This window comes from Aricia agestis, chromosome 2, assembly GCF_905147365.1.
Source record: "Aricia agestis chromosome 2, ilAriAges1.1, whole genome shotgun sequence".
Classification (NCBI taxonomy): Eukaryota; Metazoa; Arthropoda; class Insecta; order Lepidoptera; family Lycaenidae; genus Aricia; species Aricia agestis.
Genome location: NC_056407.1, coordinates 21,496,022 through 21,520,827, shown reverse-complemented (window position 1 = coordinate 21,520,827; position 24,806 = coordinate 21,496,022). Strand labels below are relative to the sequence as shown.

Here is a 24,806-nt window from a genome sequence, read left to right as displayed (position 1 = left end):
TTTTGAAGCATAGATATACTTACTTTATTTATATACTTGAATTCGTTTTCATAAATAATTAATTATTGTCTTGTAGTTGTACATAATAATATCTAAGTCGCAAAAAATTTATTCGACTTTTAAGTACTTCAACAATTAATGCTTAACAAAAACTTTTTTCGTACCGCTAATTTGTATTTTAACAAAAAACGTGCATAATTTAAAGATAAGTTTTTGTATACTTTACAATAATTATTATTTACATACTTACATATTTATTTTAAAATAAGTATAATGTTTAGTGCTGATAGTTTTTTATGATTGTATGAAAACATTGTTGTTTTTATTAAAAACAACAATTTTAAGTTTATGGTCTTCAAAGAGGACAAAGGTACAATTTTATTGTTTTGCATTGTTTCATGACTTGTATGAATTATGTGAATATAAAGTGCATAAAATGTACTCACTGACAGACACATGATTTATGCTCGGTTTTCTAATTTACATACAAAGGAGGATGTGCTTTAATAATTAATTACTATAATTTTTATGTCATCACATAATAATTTACAATGGTTTGGGCTATGCCATATTTGGTCACACAAAAAAATCTTTAACTTAGAGTATATTATGTACATATAATATTATGTTTTCTTTTACAACATTTTTTGGCTTATGTCAGCCCTACGCTTATAAAGGCTTATGGTTAATAGAGTCAGTCGTTACTTTGCGGAAATCCATAGCTTAAAATTTAGTTTGGTATTATTTTCTACGACGGACGTTGTTCGTAGAGTCCACATCCTGAGGATGCTCCGGTGTTGGGGCGAAACGCGCGTCGAGGTGTTCAATCCGCATGGTGGTTAGGGGCCTTGCATGGATTTGCCAACATTATTGCTTGTGTGGTGGTCGTGTTTGCAGGTTCTTGTATGCGAGTGTACGCATAGACAGTGTGGGAGAGGAGGGAGGTGCTGTACGCATGCCTATGCGTACACTCACTCATTTACTTAAAGGTTGAGGTTTATTTCGCGGAATATTGCTAAAAATAATACCAAACTAAATTTTAAAGGCTTATTGGGTTGATTGAGACCGCAACGCGACGCGTAGATGCATTTCTAAATTTGTACTGAATTGACAGATTGGCATGTCGCCTCGTGCAATTGAAATCTGTCAAATCTATACAAATTTATGCCACGCCGCACCTCGCCTCGCCTCGTCGCGTTGCGGTCCGAATTGACCCTTATAACGAATCAGATTTAGAAAATTGTTTCTGAAAATTATGTGACTGAAAGAACAAAGGTGAGACCGCACTACGCGATACTACGTGGCAGCGACGCGGCGCGACACTTTACGTAACACTTCCATAGAACTGACGTTCTAACAACGATAATCTGACGTTTTACACGTCAGTTCTATGGAACGTTTGTCGTGTCGTGCCTTCATACGAATCTCTTGTGCATCAACCTGAATAATAAGGAACCAAGTTTATTGTTACATTTTAACATGGCGATTTGTTTACAGATAATAAAAGCGTTGGACACTTTAGGGTTGAGCGGGGCAATAGAAACAAAATGCTGTCGGCTGTCCGGTGGTCAGAAGAAGCGGCTGTCGATAGCAGTAGAGCTAATAAGCAACCCTCCAGTCATATTCCTCGATGAACCTACAACGTGAGTATCATTTTCCTATAGTATAATCAAAATCTTGTCCCAGGCACTACAGTATTTAAAGAGTGGTTCCATTCGCCTTAAAATCTATACTAATACCATATTATAATTAATGCGAAAGTGCGTCTGTTTGTCTGTTACCTCTTCAAGCCCAAACCACTGAACCAAATTTTCTGAGGTATAAAGATACTCAGAGTCCCGGAAAAGGACATAGGATACTTTTTATTCCTAAAAATGTGCGGTTTGTATTATTTGTTGTAACTATGGTTGTAAATTAACGATGCTCAGAATTTCATATAAGAAGTTTTGTGCCTCGATTCGCAGTTTGGATTTAAGAGCCAAAGCTTTTAAAACATTTATGGGTTATAAGTTATAACTTATTAGTTATAACTCCTTCAGCCGAAGATTTCATAGCTATATGAAATTTTACTCCAGAATTAAATTTTGATAAAAAAAATATCAACCCAATAAATAATAATAAAATATTCAGGGCCTGTTTCACCACTTTCTGATAAAGTGCCGAATAGGCTATTCACAGCTTTTTTGACAGATTCTCCATACTTCATCTGTCAAGTTAAGTGGTGGATCCTATTCGTCACTTATCAGGAAGTGGTGAAACAGGCCCTCAGTCTTTATAACCTGCCGCCCGGTCGGACACTTAAATTTATCGCGAAAAAACATGCGATCAAACTTTTTGCACACATAAAAACAACTTTGGAATTTTAATAAAACGACTTTTTGATTTTGATAAAAAGTTGTTCTTCTACCGGGTCCCACACTTAGGGTCCAAAAGTGCTATTGACATTTTGTAAACATAAATATATTTGCGGAAATAAAAAAAATGAATATATCCATGAGATCCTGTTCGCCTCGCTAACTCGATCAAGGTTCCAATGTGGGTTGTAAAAACCTTAATCTGCTTGCCTTTTTGGTATACTATAATATGAAAAATATTAATCGTTTTAAAAGAAACCCCGTAAACAAGGAAACGCCGAAATACTGTACTACTACCTGTTCCGGCAAACGTTTTTTTTATTTTTTTATTTATTAGAGTCAACAAACAGTAACCAAAGTACATATTCCTTAAAAGAGTCAATCTTATTAACTGTGGTACCAACAACGTTAACTACAAATTACTACAATATAATAATTAAAACAATGCACTCAGTAAAGGGGCAGATGTAGACAAAATATACAATAAATAAGAAGATAAACTATAGATAACATATCCATACAAATCATAATAATAATAATATTTATTCAACTTATTCAACAAATCTCATTCAATTTATTCAACAAATGCACTAAGTAATCAATATAATAAGCACCCAGTAGCCGATTCTAAGACCCACTGAATATGCATATAAAATTTGGTTAAAATCAGTAAAGCCGTTTCGGAGGAGTACGCGGCCTAACATTGTGACACGAGAATTTTATATACTATAAGATATACATATTATTATTGTATAAATAGCTATGATTGCCAACATTATGACGTTTATTACATCTATACTATCTATACTTTTATATTATAATATTATAATGGGCATTGTCCAAAAAAAATCACATGTACTTTTTATATTTTTTTTCGATAAATTAGGGTATTTTAAGAATAGTACCTGGATGACCGAGCTTTGCTCGGTATAGCAAACACTCATTGACTTCGTGTTACTTAATAACGCCATCTGGTGGTCGTTAAGACAATTAGTTGCTTACAAAATAGTATTATTATTCGCCAATAGATGTCAGGAAGAGTCATATTTTTCAGTTTATAGCTAGCTAGATCGATTTATCGCCCCCGAAACCCCCTATATACTAAATGTATATATATATATATATATATATATATATATATATATATATATATATATATATATACAAGAATTGCTCGTTTATAGATATAAGATAAATTAAATAATTTTGAAATTCGTTGGCTAGTTTTTTCTCAATAAATTTTTAAAGTTTCGCTCTGACGTCATCATCGGCCGCAATTGACCTCTGCAGTATGTTTTAAATTTCCTTTCAATCTTATATTTTATAATGGCTGGTTCGTCAAATACAAGTTCTCATTATGTGAAAGCTAATACGAGAAGCTTACCAAAAGTTCGAAACGTAATGTTGGTCGAATTTATTGCTAATTTAACGCCATTGAAGGTCAAACAAAGGTTAAACATATTTGTTCAAAAATTCTTTCAGTGTTAGATAGCCCATTTATCGAGGAAGGCTATAGGCTATATTTTATCACGCTAATACTAATAGGAGCGAAGAAATAGAGGAAAATGTGGAAAAAATGGGGGAAATTATTTGAAAGGGCTTATTTCAACGCGCTAATCTCAGGAACTACTGATCCGATTTAAAAAAATTCTTTCAGTGTTAGATAGCCCATTTATCGAGAAAGGCTACGAGTATAGGCTATATTTTATCACGCTAAGACTAATAGGAGCGAATAAATAGAGGAAAATGTGGGAAAAAACGGGGGAAATAATTTGAAAGAGCTTATCTCACGAACTACTGAAGCAATTTTTCTGTTATTTGGCACAGATAAGAAGTAGACCACTTGAAGGATCATAGGCTATTTTTTGTGGACTAATTTGTCTGTGAAATATCTAATTTACGCGGGCGAAGCTGCGCGGAACGTTATATTCCGCGTGGTCACGACATCACGCATAAACGGCTGGACCCATTTTGCTGAAATTTGGTATAAAGATACTTTGAGTCCCGAAAAAGAACAAAGGATACATTTTGTCCCGGAAAAATGTACGGTTACTGCACAATATACTTTATTGATTTGCGCGTAAATTATTCAATCTATTTTGATGGAATTTGGTATGGAGATACTTTGAGTCTCGGGAAAGGACAAGGAATACTAATTTTGTCCCGGAAAATGTACGGTTCCCGCACAATAAACTTTTATGATTATCGCCTAAAGTCTAAACTCTAAACTATTCAATCTATTTTGATGAAATTTGGTATGGCAATACTGTCTACTCACTTACTTACTTACTGTCAGTACTTTCAGTCTCGGGAAAGGACAAGGGATACTTTTTATCCCGGAAAATATACGGTTCCCGCACAATAAACTTTTATGATTCTCGCCTAAACTATTTAACCCTTAATTGGTCGCATGGGGTCAGATCACTTTCAAACCGAAAAAAAATGTACTAGAGTTCCAGGAATGCAACGAAGCTTTTGGTAGTTTCCTAACTCCTATTGAGGTATCCTAATAAGTGGTAGCCGGTTAGCTAGCGATGGTGCATGTGTTGCTACCCTCTTGAGCGCTGACCCCATGCGACCACTTACGTGACTTCTTTTATCACAAGACAAGTTTACATTATTGTAATGTTATGTATAATTGTTAAATTATTTTTGATATAATTTAGGATGATTTATAAATATATGAGTAAGTATATCATTCTATAGACAACATTTTTTTAAATAATTGCTCTGTAAAAATGTCAGTATAGATCAAGACAGTGAAATACGCTGGCGGCTGGAAGGTTTCTGAAGATAAAAGAGATTTTGCGAGTCTATAGCCTCTGAACTTCAAAACTATGCAATCATTTTGTAACGGACATGAATCGGTAGACAAGATTTTAGAGCCCAGAGATGCCTAAATTAATCCATGACCACTGGATGGTGATGATGATGATGATGAGGGGGTGATGACCACAAGTGCGTAACAAATCACACAAATGAGGAAAATATGTTTGTCAGTATTATCTTAGGACCTACTTCCTTCGGTGTTGCAAAAAAAATCTGACCATCAAAATAAATAATAGATTTTTTAAATCTCGATATCAACTATAGTTATAATTATGAGATTTTGAGACAGAGCAGTAATTGATGGATTTTTTTAGTTGTATAGAGGCAAATGAAGGTTTTTAATTATTAAGATTAATTATCATAAAGCAATCTAACAATTCGCATAATTAATTCTTCGTTTTATTCATTTCTTCAACTTAATTTTCATTTTTTATTTGGGGTCAGTGGAGACCCCATGTGACTACTTGTGTGACTTTTTTGATGCGCCTCATTAAGGGTTAATCTATTTTGATGAAATTTGGATTGGAGATACAAATTTGAATCTGGGACAAGGAATGTTTTTTGTCCCGGAAATATGTGCGGTTCCCACACAATATACTTTTCTGATTTACGCGTAAACGACTCAATCGATGTACGGGAACAACTATAAACTAAAGTCCACGCGGACTAAGTCGCGGGCAACAGCTAGTTATTAGATAACGACCACAGCTCCGTTGCACTAAAATTCGTTATTCGCGTGGGAACCTTACATTTTTCCGGGATAAAAAGCAGCCTTTGTCCTTTCCCGAGACTCGAAGTATCTCCATACCAAACAGGAAAATCGGTTGAGTGGTTTGGGCGTGAAGAGCTAACAGACAGACAGACAGACAGACAAGACTAGTATGGATAAGTATGTACTATAGATTATATTATCGTCGCCGTTTATGGGTTAGATGAATATGCCTCTACGCGTTATCACTTCCCAATCTATTTTACCGTCATTTTTTTTATTTTTATGAAATAAGGGGGCAAGCGAGCAAACGGGTCACCTGATGGAAAGCAACTTCCGTCGCCCATGGACACTCGCAGCGTCAGAAGAGCTGCAGGTACCTTGCCGGCCTCTTAAGAGGGAATAGGGTAATAGGGGAGGGCAGGGATGGGAAGGGAATAGGGGAGGGTAGGGAAGGGAATAGGGTAGGGGATTGGGCCTCCGGTAAACTCACTCACTCGGCGAAACACAGCGCTAGCGCTGTTTCACGCCGGTTTTCTGTGAGAACGTGGTATTTCTCCGGTCGAGCCGGCCCATTCGTGCCGAAGCATGGCTCTCCCACGTATAAAAATGGGCCAACGTAGAAAAACCGCATGTGTTTTTTAGCAGCTGGGTTATATTTTTGCTTTTTTTGCAGTGGTCTGGACAGCCTGTCGACGCTACAATGTATCAAGATGCTGAAGCGGCTGGCTCTGAAGGGACACACAGTGGTCTGTACCCTGCACCAGCCCTCCGCGAGGATCTACAAAATGTTCGATCAGGTATTGATCATTTATTTTACAGAGCTTTTTAACGAACAAGAGAAATAAGAAAGACTTAGAAACGAACTTGATACTGCCAAAAAAACGCGACTTCTAATCAAGTACCATTTTTGGTCATGACGGCGCGCGGTTAAAGTTCTCGAATACTAGTCGAACAGGAATTGTAAATCCATACTAATTATATAATTGCGAACGTAGTCTATTGGTTTGTAATCTTCTGACGCTTATACCGCTGAACCGATTTTAATGAAATTCGGCAAGGATACACTTTTGTTGTTTGGGAATGTGCCACATTCCCAACCCGGGGCACCCATAAAGAGTTTCCTCTGCGTGATCAAAAAAAGGACACACTTTCAGTTCCAAAAAAGAACACAGGATAGTGTTTAAATTAGCTGACCCAGCAACAAAAACCCGGCCAAGTGCGTGTCAGGCCACGCGCAATGTAGGGTTCCGTAGTACCGTTAGTTTTTGATAGGTTTTTGGTCAATGAATGTACATTTATAACATGTTTTACACTACTAACTGCAACATCATCTCAGTTACGTTTAAAGGAATTTGAACGAAAAGTTCCTTTATACTTCGCCGAATAATTTTTTTTTATTGATCGACTATTACTCAAAAACTTATGAAGTCTTCTTAGGCGTGATAGTTTTCCTTTTAAATTCAGCATATTTGTTACTCCCGTAATTTTTTTCACATTTCCAGAAGCAACCGTTTAGCTGGTAGAAGGGGGGGACACTTGACTCTAACGATTTTTTTCCACTTTAAAACTTAATATTTCACAAACGTATCCCTAAATCGGACACACTGCGACCATAACGACACGACACGATACCACAGAATAGAGGGCCACCGCACATACTTATACATTTCAAGTTGGCCGACTATCGTACAAACTAAATTGCGTAGTGTCACAATTTAATTGGACAACTTCATCGTGTACGCTGCCAGCCGCAGACTTTTAGATTTAGTTGATGGTATCGGTGTTGCTAGCCTAGCGACGTGCGTGTTAAAATGCGTAAAAAGCACGCTTTTATTGTGGCACTAATAAAACGAAGGCGAAAGGTGCGAAAAACCAATATGAAAAGAGAGCAAAAAAAGGATATGGACGAATAGCCCATATACGGCCCCGAATTACACAATAAAAAAAATATTAGTATGGAAGTATGGATAATTGGATATGGATTATTATCACCTTTTTATTTGGATTTTTTCATTAACATTTATCTGGATAATATCTAAGTTTAAAATGCAAGGTATGATCAATAATGTTTTCCTAATTCTAATCTGTCACTTAGTATTGAATGCACCCAAAATGAATCCTTTCTTTTCGCCTTCGTTTTATTAGTGCCACAAATCACAATAAAAGCGTGCTTTACGCATTTTAACACGCACGTCGCTAGGCTAGCAATACCGTTACGAACTAAATCTAAAAGTCTGCGGCTGGCAGCGTACACGATGAAGTTGTCCAATTAAATTGTGACACTACGCAATTTAGTTTGTACGATAGTCAGCCAACTTAAAATTTTATAGGTATGTGCGGTGGCCCTTATCTATTCTGTGGTATCGTGTCGTGTCGTTATCGTCGCAGTGTGAAAACGCCCAATAGATTGAATACTCATTTTAAAATATTTTTTAAAAACCTATCCAACGACACACACACACGACCCCACACGATAGGGTGGATGCGAAAAAAATCATCCCCGCTTGATGTGTAGGGAACGTACCATAAAAACAATATTTTTTTAAGATTTCATGTACCATTTTGTCGGCATCATTAATATGTGCATTCATGCCAAATTACAGCTTTGTAGGTCCTATAGTCTCTGAGCAAAACCGCGGACAGGCAAACAGACGGACGGACAGACGGACAGACGGACGGATGGACGGATGGACAGACCGAAAATATAAGGCTGTTGACTACGGAACCCTAAAAACCAATATAAAAATAGACAAAAACCTATTCTCAGGCCTAACGAATGTAGTTTATACAGAATTTCATTAAAATCGGTTGAGCCGTTTTTGGAAGTTCGCGCACAAACACTGTGACACGAGAATTTTATTTATTGGAATATAATATGTGCAGCGATAAAAGAATTTCGGCGCGACAGACTCACGAGTTACGGGTCATTAGATCATATTGTGGTTGCCCATAACCCAGATATTTTTGGATGAGGAAAACATTATACAATGTTAATAAATCCATTATAATTATATTTTGGTAGTCGGAATTTTCCGACCTGAATTCGTTTACTAGAAATAAACAATTTCTTGCGCTTTTTTTTTCATACTTATTTTTATTAAAATTTATTGTTGGATATTTAAGGTATTTTTATACCATAACAAAAATATAACCCACTTTATGACAAGACTCTTGGATTATTTTAATAACGTTTATCACGTAACAAATAAATACGATTCGTCTGTCTGTGATAACTTTATGTATATTGTATAGTGAGTGTGGTAAAGTGTGTCTACCCGGCTGAAGTGCGCCATAATATTATAGCTGTAATTCCATACTGTTGATTGGAGATTTCTAATCAGCACTTATGGAATTACAGCTATATGGCCACACTATGTCCCTAAAAATTATACAGTATTCGTGCGACAAATGAATTTCAATGCAACAAAGTTTCGACCAACATCTGGGTTATTTAATTCTGAATATGATTATGATTCTTATCAAACATTTTATAGATATATGGCCACTCTCACTATGTGCCCAAAAATCATACAGTTTTCGTGCGACAAATAAATTTCAATGCAAAAAAATTCCGACCAACATCTGGGTTATAGAATAGAATAGAATAGAATTAATTTATTTGTGAAATGCAGGTAAATACATGTAACAGGTGTTAAAATTAATAATGGTTTCACTACATTTCCACCTTCGTCAAGGTATACAAATATTTCAAAGTACATCACGATTTTACTTAAACTAACAATATTATTTAAATAATTAAAACATTTCATATCAATTAATGTCAATATGGAATAGATAAAATAACAATATAATTATTAGTTTGGTGTCAATTGAAAATACATGTCAAATTATTTCAGGGCATCGTCATTTAAAAATTCAGTCACTGAGTAATACGATTTTTCAATTAGTAATAATGATAGTCGTTTTTTAAAAGTCTGGATTGGCAAAGTTTTCATTTCATTCGGAATTTTATTATAGATTCTGTGTGCCATACCGAAGAAACTACTATTCAACAATTCCGTTCTACATGATAAGGCACATATTCTATGCTCATTTCTGTGCTTTCTATTAGGATTCATTTCAGGAAAAGACACAAATCGGTGTTTGTTTTGGTATACATACAGTGCTACTTCATAAATGTATAAACACGGCAAGGTTAAGATATTCATTTGTTTGAAAATTGGTCTACAGCTCTCAGTTGACTTAAGTCCTTTCATAGCTCTAATACATCTCTTCTGGGTTTTAAATAGTAGAGTCTTGTTAGTTGAATTGCCCCAAAAGATAATTCCGTAACGCAATACAGACTCAACATAACCACGATATGCTGTTATCACAGTTTCTGTGCTGGCTATTTTAGACAGCTTACTTAGGGCAAAGTGAAAACTACTTACTCTACTACATACATTTTCAATATGGGGCTTCCAGTTGAGTTGGTAATCAATGTATAAACCAAGGAATTTGGTAACATCGACAGGTTCAATAACTTCTTCTTGGTATTTGATTGTGACATTCGGCATTGAAGTATTTTGTCTAAAGTGCATAATTTTAGTTTTTTTCGGGTTTAGTATTAATTCATTTCTTTCTAACCATATTTTGAGATTATTCATTGCGTTATTAATTTCATTTTCGTAGGTCAATATTTTATTACATTTAATTACTGCTGTACTGTCATCTACAAATAATATTAAAGGATAATCAATTGAATTTGGAAAGTCATTTATGAAAATAATGAATAGTAAAGGGCCAAGTATGCTTCCTTGTGGAACTCCGGACTCTATGTCTCTACATTCTGACATGTACTCTTTTTTAGTTTTGGTTTTCGTACAAAGTTTGGAGATAGCCGTATATTGTTTTCTATTACTTAAATAACTTTCAAATAGTTTATACGCTATTCCCCTAACTCCGTAGGCATAGAGCTTTGATAATAATATTTTGTGTGATACGTGGTCGAAAGCACTCGTCATATCCATAAGTATTGCACATATGTGTTGTCTTTTATCAACAGAAGTCATTATTAAATCTAAAAAGTCATGTATTGCCTTTGTTGTATTTTTATTCCTGCGGAAGCCAAATTGTTCCTTTGTAAAAATTTCAAATTTTTCAAAAAAGTTGTATATATTTTCATACAATATATTGTTATGTAATCTGAATGTGATTATGATTCTAAGATTATGATTCTTATCAAACATTTTAAATTTTAATTAACAATTTTCTGCTGTCTGATGCAAGTTTTGCGTCTAAATTCTAATATTCACATGTCTAGCCATTCAGGTTTGTGCTAAAAATAGCTTTGTAAACATAAATTATTATACTTACTTATACCGGTTTATCTAGAAATTATAAACTCTATTAAGGCCCGATTCGACCAAACTTGAAGTTACACGAGTATAACAATCATGAGAATAATTTTACTCCTTTAATTTACTCTAGGGTATTATCGTTTGCATTTTACCAAGTTACTCAAAGAGTATGAAATGAAATGTCAATAATAGTTCACAATGACACCGACCGTGACAGTTGACACCCTGTTGTGCAACTATTCTCAGTTTAATATTTACTCCACCAAAATAGCCCGTGCAAATATTTACTCCCGTGTAATTACCTCATTCTTGGATTAGAAGTTGGAAAAACGCAAAACCAGCTTACTCTTAGATTAGGAGACAGTTATACTCGAGTAAAATTTTACTCCAGTTTGGTCGAATCCGCCCTAAGTATTTTTTCTTTATTTGAAACCGAACATAGAAGCTAGCGATAATGTCACGACAAAAATATGCATTGATGATTATGAATAAAATTATTTTTTGTTTATATTAGTTTACATATTATTTTTTGCCCAAATACTGGGGATTTTTATTAAATGGTACCATATTATAGTGGCGTAGGTTCTGGATTAATAAATACACTATTGCAATATTCCCGTGAACTAATAAAATTACTATTGGATTTGTCTGCGCAAAAGCCGTAAGCTAGTTCAAATTCAATATTCATACTGAAATTTAGATGCAAATATGGGTCTCTTTGTCTGTTATCTCTTCGTAGGTAAGGAGTAAGGAGAAAGGCCCAACAGGACATAGGATAGTTTTCATCCCGAAAAATATCATTTTTACGCGATGAACTATTGCTTCGGGCCCAACAGCATATTATGTATACTAAATCTATAATACCTAATACATTACCAAACAAATCCACACGAACAAGAATATTAAAGAATAATTATTTATTCTAACTACGAATAATAAATTTTTATTGTTTGTAGTGTTCTAATCTGAAATTAAATCCCACCAAAAACATTTTCATGTAAAAATGTTGCCAAGATGATAACATATAGTTTGTCGTGTCAAAAAGTAGTGAGATCTTATGTAGAGCCAAGTTTTTAACCTTACATACTCGACCCTTAATCTTAAAACCATAATTTTATACTAAAGCGCAGCAAAATACCTTATAATATGTGTCAGCCGCAGGAGAAGAATATAAAAACTCTACACATTAGTCAAAATCGGTGGCCTGGCCGGTAGGTATTTGAAATATTCATAAAATCCTTAATTATACAGTGTGTAACAAAAATAAGTGATAATATTTTAGGGTGTGTACGTGTTCCTTGTAGAGAGTTCACTGTGAAAGTAGCAGCTCTGAAAGACGAATTTTTTTTTTCACTTTTGTATGGGCAAGGGCCCGAGCGTCACGAGTTTTCCCATACAAAAGTGAAAAAATTTTTTGGTCTTTGAGCGCTGCTACTTTCACAGTGAACTCTCTACAAGGAACACATACACACCCTAAAGTATTATCACTTATTTTTGTTACACCCTGTATATGTTATTTAATATTAAAATTAAAATAGATTAAATGATTAAGGGGGGGCTCACATACAAAAACACTATTTTTTCGCTTTATTTAGCGGTATGGAACCCTTCGTGCCCGAGTCCGACTCGCACTTGGCCGATTATTTATTATAGTTCATGTTTTTCTTTTTTTGGGTGTAAGTACCTATTTCTTGTTCTATCAGAGAAGTTGATACCTAGGCAGATGACGGACCTAAGTAATTTGGTCGCGTTAACGGCCATTCCCAATATTTGATCTATCTCTGGTTTTGCCCTACTAGAGATAGGAATAGCTCACAATTGACATAAAATATATGTCTGTTATGTCTAATGTGAGCTATTCCTATCTCTAGTAGGGCAAAACCAGAGATAGATCAAATATTGGGAATGGCCGTAAGTCAAACCTATCCGACCGATCTCAGCTGGCATCGTATTGACATAAGCCGACCACATGACGTAGGTCCGTCAACTGCATAGGAATCAATTTCCTCGATGGTACATCAGCCACGCCTTTTTTCATAGCCCACTCTCTTTGTATGCTATTTTTGTTTAATGATGTTTTGTTTAAAATAATACGTGGGAGAGCCATGCTTCGGCCTTTCGGCTCGACCGGAGAAATACCACGTTCTCACAGAAAAATTACCACACATACGTTTCTATTTCTGTGAAATGAAGGGGCAAACGAGGATGTGCACTCGCAATATTAGAAAAGTTTTCAGTGCTTTGCCAGCCTTTAAGAGGAGATCGGTTTTATAAAATTATAGGGGACAAACGAGCAAACAGATCACCTAATGGAAAGTAACTACCGTCGCCGAGATGCCGGCTTTTTGGAGAGAAAAGTTCTCTTTCCCTTTTTTATAAAATTACAGTCACCTGATGGAAAGCAACTGCCGTCGCCCATGGACACTTACATGACTAACATCAGAAGAGTTGCAAGTGCGTTTTCGACCTTTTTATGAAGAAATAGGCTAAGGGAGTAAGCAGAAGAGAATAGGGATAGGGAATAAGGTATTATAGTGCAGTTGGGCCTCCGGCCTCCGCTAAACTCATTCACTAGACGAACAGCGCAAGCGCGGTTTCACGCCGTTTTTCCGTGAGAGCGCTGTTTCACGCCGGTTTTCTGTGAGTCTGTGGTGTCTCATAGCTAAAATGTATTGTTTATTTGGCACAAGAAGTATTTTATACTCTATTTTTAATTTTGTATTTAGCATAAGAAACATACTAACTTATATCTCATACTAACATCCCCCCTCTATATTAAGGGGATGGGATAGGTTAGGTTGGGTTTGATAATTTTTTTGTTGTTTCTGTGCTAATAGTAGGTCATATACCAAATTTCAGCTTTCTCAGACTTCAGGAAGTACCCTAACAGTTTTGATGATCGGTGAGTCAGTGCCATAAATGTGGGTTTTTGGACACCTATAAAATCTAAAGTATAATAGTAACAAAATTCACACTTTGCACATTTAATTATAATGCTCATGCTATTATATCTGCAAAATTTCAACTCTCTGGCATTATCCAAACCAAAGTTACGAGGGTGCAAAAATACGACGAAACGTTTCGAGAAAAGGTAGGTAGTGCCCTTGCGCGCGTCGCTTGGCTCATCTTGGCGGGGGCACTATCTTATGGCGTAGCGCTGTCTACGAGTGTTCAAGGGCGCTACGAAAACGTAGATGCCAAGTTACATTGAACTACAAAGCCACGGCCCACGTCTTTTGTCCAAAAATATACAATGTGTCCCGACACCAGTGTCCGACCTTTTAATATCTTATATATAAAATTCTCGTGTCACAATGTTAGGCCGCGTACTCCTCCGAAACGGCTTTACTGATTTTAACCAAATTTTATATGCATATTCAGTGGGTCTGAGAATCGGCTACTGGGTACTTTTTATATTGATAAGTGCATTTGTTGAATAAATAATAGTAAATTATTACAACTCGAGACTGACGGCGACCATTGTTTGTGCGACGGGATAGCGATGGACGTTGCCATGGTTACATACTTATTTAGTCACTTCAATAAAATAATACGGCCGAAATACTTTATATGGCAAAGAAACGTTTGCCGGGACAGCTAGTTATGATATAATCTATATTAATTATGGCATTTTTATCGACGAATTAGCTCTTTAATTTTTTCTCTCTCGCGGTTGTAAAATGGCAGCCATTTTCTTTTTAGGCTTCCGTACCCAAAGGGTAAAAACGGGACCCTATTACTGAGACCTCGATGTCTGTCCGTCTGTCAGTGTGTCTCCAGGCTGTAACTCAAGAACCGCTATACCTTCTGAAATTTTCACAGATTGTGTATTTCTGTTGCCGCTATAACAAGAAATACTAAAAAAGCAATAAAATTCATATTTATGGGGGCTCCCATACAACAAACGTGATTTTTTTAGGTTTTTTCTCTCGTAATCAATAATGGTAAAAGCTAGGCACTTGAAATTTTCACAAAATTCTTAATTATATTCGTACTTTAATAATGAACAATAAAATTTTAAATTTTAATTAAGTAAATATTTAAGGGGGGGGGCTCCCATACAAAGAACACAATTTTTGCCTACTTTCGCTCTATACCGGTACGGAACCCTTCGTGCGCGAGTTCTACTCGCACTTGGCTGATTTTTTTTCTTAGGCTTTTTAAATAATTTTTAATTATTTTTCACATTCTTCATAATATTATAATGGAAAGAGTAGACATGATATTATAACAACGTTTTAGTAGTTTTACGCCTGCACTCAAAGAGATAATTCTAAATTCTCTTTATTAATAATAAATATTAAGTTAGAATGATAATCAAAAATTAATTTTGATACACTCGGTACTCCATACAGTTTCTGTCAAACTTTTCATCCAAATCAAGCGCTCCTTGTTCGAAAATTGTGAGCGCGGCTGTAATGCCTTGATAAACACATACCGAGAATTAGAGTGGCGAGACCACAGACATAGATCATGATAGATACCGCATGTGTATGTACTTCGCGTGCCATATCGCGCTTCCAAAAGACGAGCATTGCTCGTCTTTCGAAAGTCTGTTCTGCTATCGGAATCGGACGTCAATCGGAATTTTAAAAATGCCTAAATGCCTAATAGTGCCGTTTTGAGCTGTAGAAATTCAAATAGAAACGTAGGCCTAGATAATGTGCACTTTTCTTATCATCGGTACGTCACATTAGCTATAAAAAGTGGCACGCTCGTTTTCATACAAATGGAGCGACATGCGGTATCTATCTTAATCTATGTCTGTGGGCGAGACAGGGCTCTCGGCCAATCAAATTGTCTGTTTGCACCATAAAGTTAATATACCTAGCGGAATAGAGCAACAATCTCGAGCTGTCAAACGTAACCGAATTGGTTTTCATCTGTGTGAAAAATATGTGTACGTATACACTTACACAAGCATGATTGAACATGAATTCTATGAGATTAAATTGTCAACGTGCGGCACGTGCCGACTGGACGTCAATAAAAGAGTGCATGCTGTCATGTATCACACGTCTCTTTTTACCACGCAGTGTTACTGATAGTGACATCTCGCTGGCTCAGGCCTTGGTTTCTCTATTCCGCTAGGTATATTAACTTTATGGTTTGTACTGTCACGCCACTCTGCTCGGTAGGCATATAATATGATGTACATTACTATAAAAACTACCAACGAAAATTGGTTTGAACGAGATCTAGCATGTAGTTGTTTTTACGTCATAAATGGTAAACATTAAATAAACTTTCATTAAATCAACTGAAATATAAAAATAAATCAAAAACTTTTTAATTTCATAAAAATAAACCTTATTGCTGCTAAACTATAAGCCCTACCCTTCATGGGCTTCTTATGGCAATAAAAATCTTAAATATACAGTGTGTAACAAAAATAAGTGATAATACTTTAGGGTGTGTACGTGTTCCTTGTAGAGAGTTCACTGTGAAAGTAGCAGCGCTGAAAGACCAAAATTTTTTTTCACTTTTGTATGGGGAAACTCGTGACGCTCGGTCCCGTGCCCATACAAAAGTGAAAAAAATTTTCGTCTTTCAGAGCTGCTACTTTCACAGTGAACTCTCTACAAGGAACACGTACACACCCTAAAGTATTATCACTTATTTTTGTTACACACTGTATATTTAAGATTTTTATTATATTATACCATTGACATATTAAAGGTAAATGTATTATACAATATACATATTACCAGATATTACTTAATACACATCCAAGACCCAGGGGCCAGGAAAAACCAAAATATATTCCTACAACTTTACAATAAAATATAAACAATGCCTCAACTTTTATAAAATTAAGTGTATTATTTTAATGAACAGTCGCTTAAAATTACTGTCTCCATTGTTTGATATGCTAGGCATTTGATGTGTACATAACCTGCGGAAATAAATTACAATTTCCGCACTTAGGTAGAGTTCTGAAGCGTAACTTTTCGGCTGGGTGATTGTACTATCAGAGCAGTTGGTTCATAGGCAGATGGCGGACCTACGTAATTTGGTCGCGTTATGTCAAACGACTTATATTGTATGAGGGTTGTTTGGAGCTATGTAGCCGTCATGTCTATCGTGTTAAATGTCATGTCAGACAGACACAAGATAGCTATATAGTGACATGTGGAAGCTATTTCGTGACATATGACAGCTGTTTGACCCTCATTGACAGAACCCAATCACATGACGTAGGCCCGTCAACTGCCTATAAATCAATTTATTCGATGGTACATAACAATAATGTAATTTAATGAGTCAAATAATTTCGCTAAATAGTGATTGTAACCACTGGAGATAAAATTATCTCCGTTTCACCACATAAACTTATCGCAGTCTAATATATGTCGCAGTCATCTGGTTGAATCTGCTATTTGATTGAATGACAAGCGAATCGTTCCATAAAACCATTTAATTTTATGACTAAAGGTCAACTCGTCAAGTCTAACTGTAAATTGCGTTGTGAAATCATAAAGCTGGTTTCAGATTACACTATAATATAATATCATATAGTATATAGCTCGTAGCACAAGAATATCGCGCACTCTACAATTAGCGTTATACGCTATTTGTAGAGCAAGTCAATAATATAATATTTAGTACAGGTGTGAACGTGTCCATAACAATGTACCTATGGTTCGCGATATTCTTGTGCTATGAGCTATATACTATATGCTATTATATTAAAGCAGTCTTTCCCAAAGTGGGCGATAACGCCCCCTTGTGGGCGCTGAAGGTCTAAAGGGGGGCGGTGTGGTCCCAGAAAAAAAATGGGGGCGTTGTGTAGAGGCTTGGGGGGAGATTTATTTCTTCTGGATGCATTTTAAATTGGGGGGGCGCTAAAGCATAATTTGTTCTCAAAGTGGGCAGTAGACAAAATAAGTTTGGGAACCCCTGTATTATAGCATAGTCTGAAACCAGCTTAAAGTTTTACAGAAAAATATTCTCTATATCGCACCATAAAATAGAGACAATTTTGCGTATTTATCTGTAAGTCGAAATCTAAATACAAATGCGGTAGAAGACAGTATACTGTTGTTAGTCGTGCACACGGTGCAGTGTAACTGGTAACAAATCAAACTTACTAGCGACCCGCCCCGGCGTCGCACGGGCTAATATAAAAATTGCTCCAGTAGTTCGCGAGATAAACCCTTTCAAATAATTTTCCCTTTTTTTCACATTTTCCTCTATTTCTTCGCTCCTATTAGTCTTAGCGTAATAAAATATAGCCTATAGCCTTCCGCGATAAATGGGCTATCTAACATTGAAAGAGTCATCAAAATCCGTTGCGTAGTTTTAAATATTAAAGGGAACAAAGGGACATGAGGGAAAAAAGCGACTTTGTTTTATAATATTATGTATAGATATAATACTTTAAGTTTGTGTCTCATGATAGAGTTCACTATGGAAGTAGCAGCGCTGAAAGAGCAATATTTTTGTGATTTGTATTGGCAATTAGCAATTGGCAATTAGCATCCCAGAGTCATGAAATTGCTTAAATAATATATGCACCTAAGCTATTATCATTTATCTCTTTGTTTTGTTACGATCAGGGGGGTGAGCCAAGATCTTTTGTTTATCGCATCGTTATAGAATCACCGATCAAAAGGTATGGAATTGACATATTAAGACGAGTCGAATGTCAACGTCATATTAACGAACGCTTATGTCAATTCCATACATTTTCCATACGATAAAGAAAAGATCTCGGCTCACCCCCCTGATCGTAACAAAACAAAGAGATAAATGATTATACCTTAGGTGCTTACCCCCCTATTTGTATTATGCATCACAAGCTAGCTTAAAGCATCTGCAATAAAATCGTTTTGTTCTCCCGTTCCAATCGTAATTGCGGAAGCCAAAAATATTATATTCTTATGTGTGTGTGCAAGGTATTATTGTATGTATTTTATTTATTTACATTGTATGCTTTAAATTTTAATGACGTCTGGTTTTTATGTTTATGGCGCAGATTAGGATCGCTGTAAATAATATTTTGTTATTTGAATAAGCAGGTTACACATTAAAATTATATAAAAAACCGTCGTCTTTTAACCTTTTCAAATAACACACCCGTGTACCCATCGTAAACCATTTCCATTATTTTTTTAGTATAGCATTAATTAGTAAGCTAGTTTGTGTAAGTAGAAATAAGTAAAATTTTCTTCGCTAAACTTCCCATGTCTAATCATCATCATCGATCATGATCATCGGTCGAATTGAACTGATATTATTTTTCTACTTTGGGCTAACGCTAACTTTAACCCGCTACTTCGTTTTAAATGCGATATCTCCTAAGATTTAAAAAATCGAATGATGTAAAGGGCAATTTTGTTTTAAATGAAATACTTACTTGTGATTTACAAAGTATTTATATCTTTTTTTAGGGTTCCGTACCCAAAGGGTAAAAACGGGACCCTATTACTAAGACTTCGTTGTCTGTCCCGCTGTCCGTCTGTCTGTCTGTCTGTCTCCAGGCTATATCTCAAGAACGGTAATAACTAGAGAGTTGATTTTCACAGATTATGTGTATATCTGTTGCCGAGCTATAACAACAAATACTAAAAACAAAATAAAATTAATATTTAATACTTCGATCACAGTTTCCAGGAAATGCTATTGTATTCTATTTTTGTCACGATCACCGGTGCTCTTATGGGGCTTGAAGAATTAAGGGGGGCTCCCATACAAAAAACACAATTTTGGCCTAATTGTGCTCTATAATGGTACGGAACTCTTCGTGCGCGAGTCTGACTCGCACTGGGCCGATTATTTATTAATAATGCCCTTGTCACTGATTTTAATTCCAATGATTTATGTTCTTAATACATTTTTATTTATTTCTTTACAGGTATACATTTTGGCGGAAGGGATGTGCATATACAACGGCCCCAGCGAGGAGACCGTGCCGTATCTGGCCAAGTTCGGCTTCAAGTGTCCCGTCTACCACAACCCTGCTGATTATGGTGAGCTACTGAACTGTATTTTTTTTTTATGAAATAAGGGGGGCAAACGAGCAAACGGGTCACCTGATGGAAAGCAACTTCCGTCGCCCATGGACACTCGCAGCATCAGAAGAGCTGCAGGTGCGTTGCCGGCCTTTTAAGAGAGAATAGGGTAATAGGGTAGGGATGGGAAGGGAATAGGTGAGGGTAGGGAAGGGAATAGGGTAGGGGATTGGGCCTCCGGTAAACTCACTCACTCGGCGAAACACAGCGCAAGCGCTGTTTCACGCCGGTTTTCTGTGAGAACGTGGTATTTCTCCGGTCGAGCCGGCCCATTCGTGCCGAAGCATGGCTCTCCCACGTATTAATACTTCTTACACCTTCAATTTTATGAAGAGTTTGACAGATACTGTATTGGGCTTATGTCAACATATTAAATTAATTACAATTAAGTAATTAAGTAATGTAATTAATGTTCGACTCTGAGTGTGGTAGTCAGAGACATTTATAAATAATGATTAAACTTGAATTTAACGAAGAGTTTAACTAAAGTAAATATATTGCGATTTGCGGGAGAGCTGGAGGATTTCATTAAGTACCTATATTAAATAGCCTGATAGGAACGCAGCAAATAATAATTTGAAGCCTTTAATAATATTAGTAGTGCTGGCTTCAATACTAAAAGCGGCACTAACATTTTAGTCATCACTTTTTAGTTTTTAGGGTTCCGTACCCAAGGGTAAAAACGGGACCCTATTACTAAGACTTCGTTGTCTGTCCGTCTGTCTGTCGAACCGCTATAGCTAGACTTGTGAAATTTTCACAGATTGTGTATATCTGTTGCCGCTATAACAACAAATACTGAAAACAAATAAAATTAATATTTAAGGGGGCTCCCATACAACAAACGTGATTTCGTCGATTCGATCGGCCTTTTTCGCTCTATATCAATAATGGCAAGAGGTAGGCACTTGAATTTTTCACACATTCTTTTTTTATATATTGTGTACTTTAATATTAAATAACAATATTAACATAAAATAAAAATTTAAGAGGGGGTCCCATACAAAAAAAACACAATTTTTAGCCTATTTTTGCTCTGTATCTGTATATATCGGTACGGAACCCTTCGTGCGCGAGTCCGACTCGCACTTGGCCGATTTTTTGTTTTTTTTTTTTCCTCCGGATCTCCTATGTAACATGCGCAATTCCACAATGTAACACAAAAAAAAACCCTTTAAATATTAGTTCACTAATTATCTATTTAAATATGTATTAGAAAAACATGACTTGTTTAAAAACACAGCTTTAGTTCAAATTTCCGATTTCAAAATACGTCTTCGTTATTGTCGTACGCGTTGTACAAAAATACGCCTGATCTTCTCTCCGGGCTAGTTCCCGCAGCTGCAGTGGTAGGTCAAAAAGCAGGTACAATTCAGAAAACATATTTCTTTTGAATTGTTTCACCGGAAAAAAACATTTCATATCTATTATGCTCAATACTCTACTGATATAAATGATTTTGTTATACTTTACGGTCTGTTTAGCGTTGTAGATAAGTTATAATAATATGTCATCCATCATCAGTCATGTATTTGTATTACGTAAGTAATTATATTATCATGTTTTCTTAATTGTATGTGCAATTTAATATTATTTAGCTATTTTAATGTATGCACGCCAAATGACAAATCTGATACAGATATACACATATTTGCCATCACATTTCTCTCCGTAGGACTGCTGGAAGAAATTTCTGTTAGAGATAATATTGTGTAAGTACTTGTTGTGTCATTCTATGTATTTTTAATCTTATATCTTTAAACGAGCAATTCTTGTATATATATTTGGAATCTCGGAATCGGCTCCAACGATTTTCATGAAATTTAGTATCGGGGGCGATAAATCGATCTAGCTAGGAATCATTTTTATAAAATGTCATTTTATTCGTGTTTTATCGAATACCGAGCTAAGCTCGGTCAAATAGCTAGTGTAAATAATTTGTAAGTGCAACAACGCGCCCCTTTAGGAGTTTAGGACGCGCTGGCTGCAGGCTGGCTGGCTGATAATGCTTACAGCTTAGCAACGGAATGTTAAGAGGAGTCCACACCGCCCTTTTTCCCATACAAACGTTGTCCCCTGTTTCCTCCCTGGATAATGCTACTAGAGTTATAATTTTTTTCCTGAATATCTACGGCCACTAATACAATGTCCCTATGTTTTCTTTTATTTCATAATTTAATTATTGAAAAAGATATGAACGTTCAAAAACCCAAAAAAAATTGCCAGATTTTCCGCTGTGTTCAAACGTCCAGAAAACAGATTTGGCTAGATTATACAAAAAAAGCAAAACATACAAACACAGCTCAAGCCTTTTTTTAATCTTTAATGAAAAAAGTACTTAAATCGGTTAAGTTTTGGAGAAGGAATCAGGGGACAACGAATCGTTGATTTTCTGGATTTTCTGCAGTTGTCTCTATCGCGTTCTGCGGTATAGGCTTGAGGTAAGGGAGACAGCTATAGATATTTCACGTACTTTTTTTTCATTTCTCTAGCCCCTGGTGTATCCTCTTAAGACATTCCTTGTCTTTGAAGTCAAAGTACAGGCAGTTACACTTTTAATATCTAACTATTGTAGTTATAGTGTGCAACGTAAACTTGCCCTTGACAAGGCTCGAATCTGTGACCTTACGATTAGAAGTCGCGGTCGGTCATTCACCAAGTTGATGGTTACACAATGTCACACCAGTTATCTCATCATAATTTCATTGACACGTTAGTCAATAAAATTATGACAGAGACCAGACATACATAATATGATTAAGGGCCATCTATAAAGTCCATATTATACCATACACCTAAAGAGGGGTCGACGAAATGTGACATGGTGTGACAAGGAGGGGGAGTAGGACCACCTCCCCCCCCCCCCACCTCCTTGTCATCACACTTAAAATTTGGGAAATTGAATAGTGAAATTTAAAATATTGAGGAAGCTTAAATTTTTATTAGATGTAAAATTGTAAATTTATGACGTCACACTATAAGGGAGGGTCTCACCAATGTGGCAACCTGTGACAAGGGGGTAGGGGGGGAGGTCTAAAAATCATGAAAATCTTGACATACATTATGGTCCCTTATGAATATTTTGCAAATGTGGTCAGAAAAATATTCTCAGCCGAACATAGAAATTACTAGTTTTTTGGAAGTTTAAAAAATACGCAGATTATTTCATACGCAGTTATGTTTCAATGTTGGCGCGTAGCCTTTTTTGGTTTTCGTTTATCGTAATGGTTTGCCTTTTTCATATTTTATCGGTAATCGTTTTAACTTTTAAGCAACGTTGTATTTACAATGGTTGTTTTTGCGATTCGACTCCGTAAACCGGTGTTTTTGCTTGGTCCTTAAATTCCACCAATTATTATATAAAATCAGGTGTGCGGGCTTTTTTGTTTTCTCCAAGGGCAAGTTTGTTAAATTCAACGATAATGTAACCTTAGGTCAATGTACTCACGATTTTGGATCTGCATACTGAGTGCAAAAAATGTGTCATGCTCATGTTGATTTATTGCCAAAGCCAACTGCCGACTCTTACTGCCTTCTAAACTCTAGTGCTGCAAACTTAAAAGCTAGCTACGGATGGGTTTCTTTAATAGGTAGTCTCTACGTAGGAGCATTAGACGATATTACTTAATATCTTAAGAATCTATAAAATATTTCAAGCCATTGGATTTAGCAAAGAACAACGAACCTTGTTGGCATACCTGTCGTATTTTGGTGTACACCTATGAAACATACGCCATTCGATAGACAATATGTTTATAAACAATAAATACTATTTGACAAAATGTCGTAAATGATATACTTTCTGAGTTATTTCAGTTTGAAAATGTAAAATAAATAACATTTTACCTGAAATATTTCTAAAAGTATATAATTTACGACATTTTGTCAAAGAGTATTTGTTGTTTGTAATTATTTTTTCTGTCGATTGACGTATGTTTCATAGGTGTACACGAAAATATGCCATTTTAAGTACTTGAAACTAATTCGAGTATGCCACGCTCCATACAAAAAGGTTGCGGTTCTAACTCTTTTGTGATGATAACAGATTAAGTAGAGTGAAATAAAAAAAACCGGCCAAGTGCGTGTCGGGCCACGCGCAATATAGGGTTCCGTAGTAGTATCGCTACTTTTTGATAATTTTTGTATGGTCAATGAATGTACATTTATAACGAGTTTTACACTATTAACAACATCATTTCAGTTACGTTCAAAGGAATTTGAACGAAAAGTTCCTTTAAACTTTGCCGAATATAAATGATCGACCATTACTCAATAACTTATGAAGTTTTCTTAGCCGTGATAATTTTCCTTTTAAATTCAGCCTATTCTACCAGCCTACTCCCGTGAATTTTTCAACATTACCAGAAGCAACCGTTAAGCTCGTAGAAGGCGGGACACTGGACTCTAACGATTTTTTCCACTTTGAAACTTCATATTTCACAAATGGATTCCTAAATCGGAAAATTATCTATGAATACTCGTAATATTTTTAAAATCCTATCCAACGACACCCCACACGGTGGGACGTGGACGCGAAAAAAAAAATATCATCCCCGCTTAATTTTTAAGATTTTATATACCATTTTATTGGCATCAT

General features: G+C 35.8%; 1 protein-coding gene across 2 annotated transcripts in view; it reads left to right on the top strand.

Moving 5' to 3' along the window:
• The window catches only part of LOC121738048 (ATP-binding cassette sub-family G member 4-like), a 156,694-nt gene that overhangs the window by 91,580 nt on the left and 40,308 nt on the right, over nucleotides 1-24,806 (top strand). For both annotated transcript variants that reach the window (XM_042129872.1, XM_042129864.1), the window contains exons 4-6: nucleotides 1,498-1,643; nucleotides 6,569-6,692; nucleotides 20,053-20,167. In XM_042129872.1, coding sequence (XP_041985806.1) covers nucleotides 1,498-1,643; nucleotides 6,569-6,692; nucleotides 20,053-20,167 — 385 coding nt within the window. The remainder of the gene's footprint in view (nucleotides 1-1,497; nucleotides 1,644-6,568; nucleotides 6,693-20,052; nucleotides 20,168-24,806) is intronic.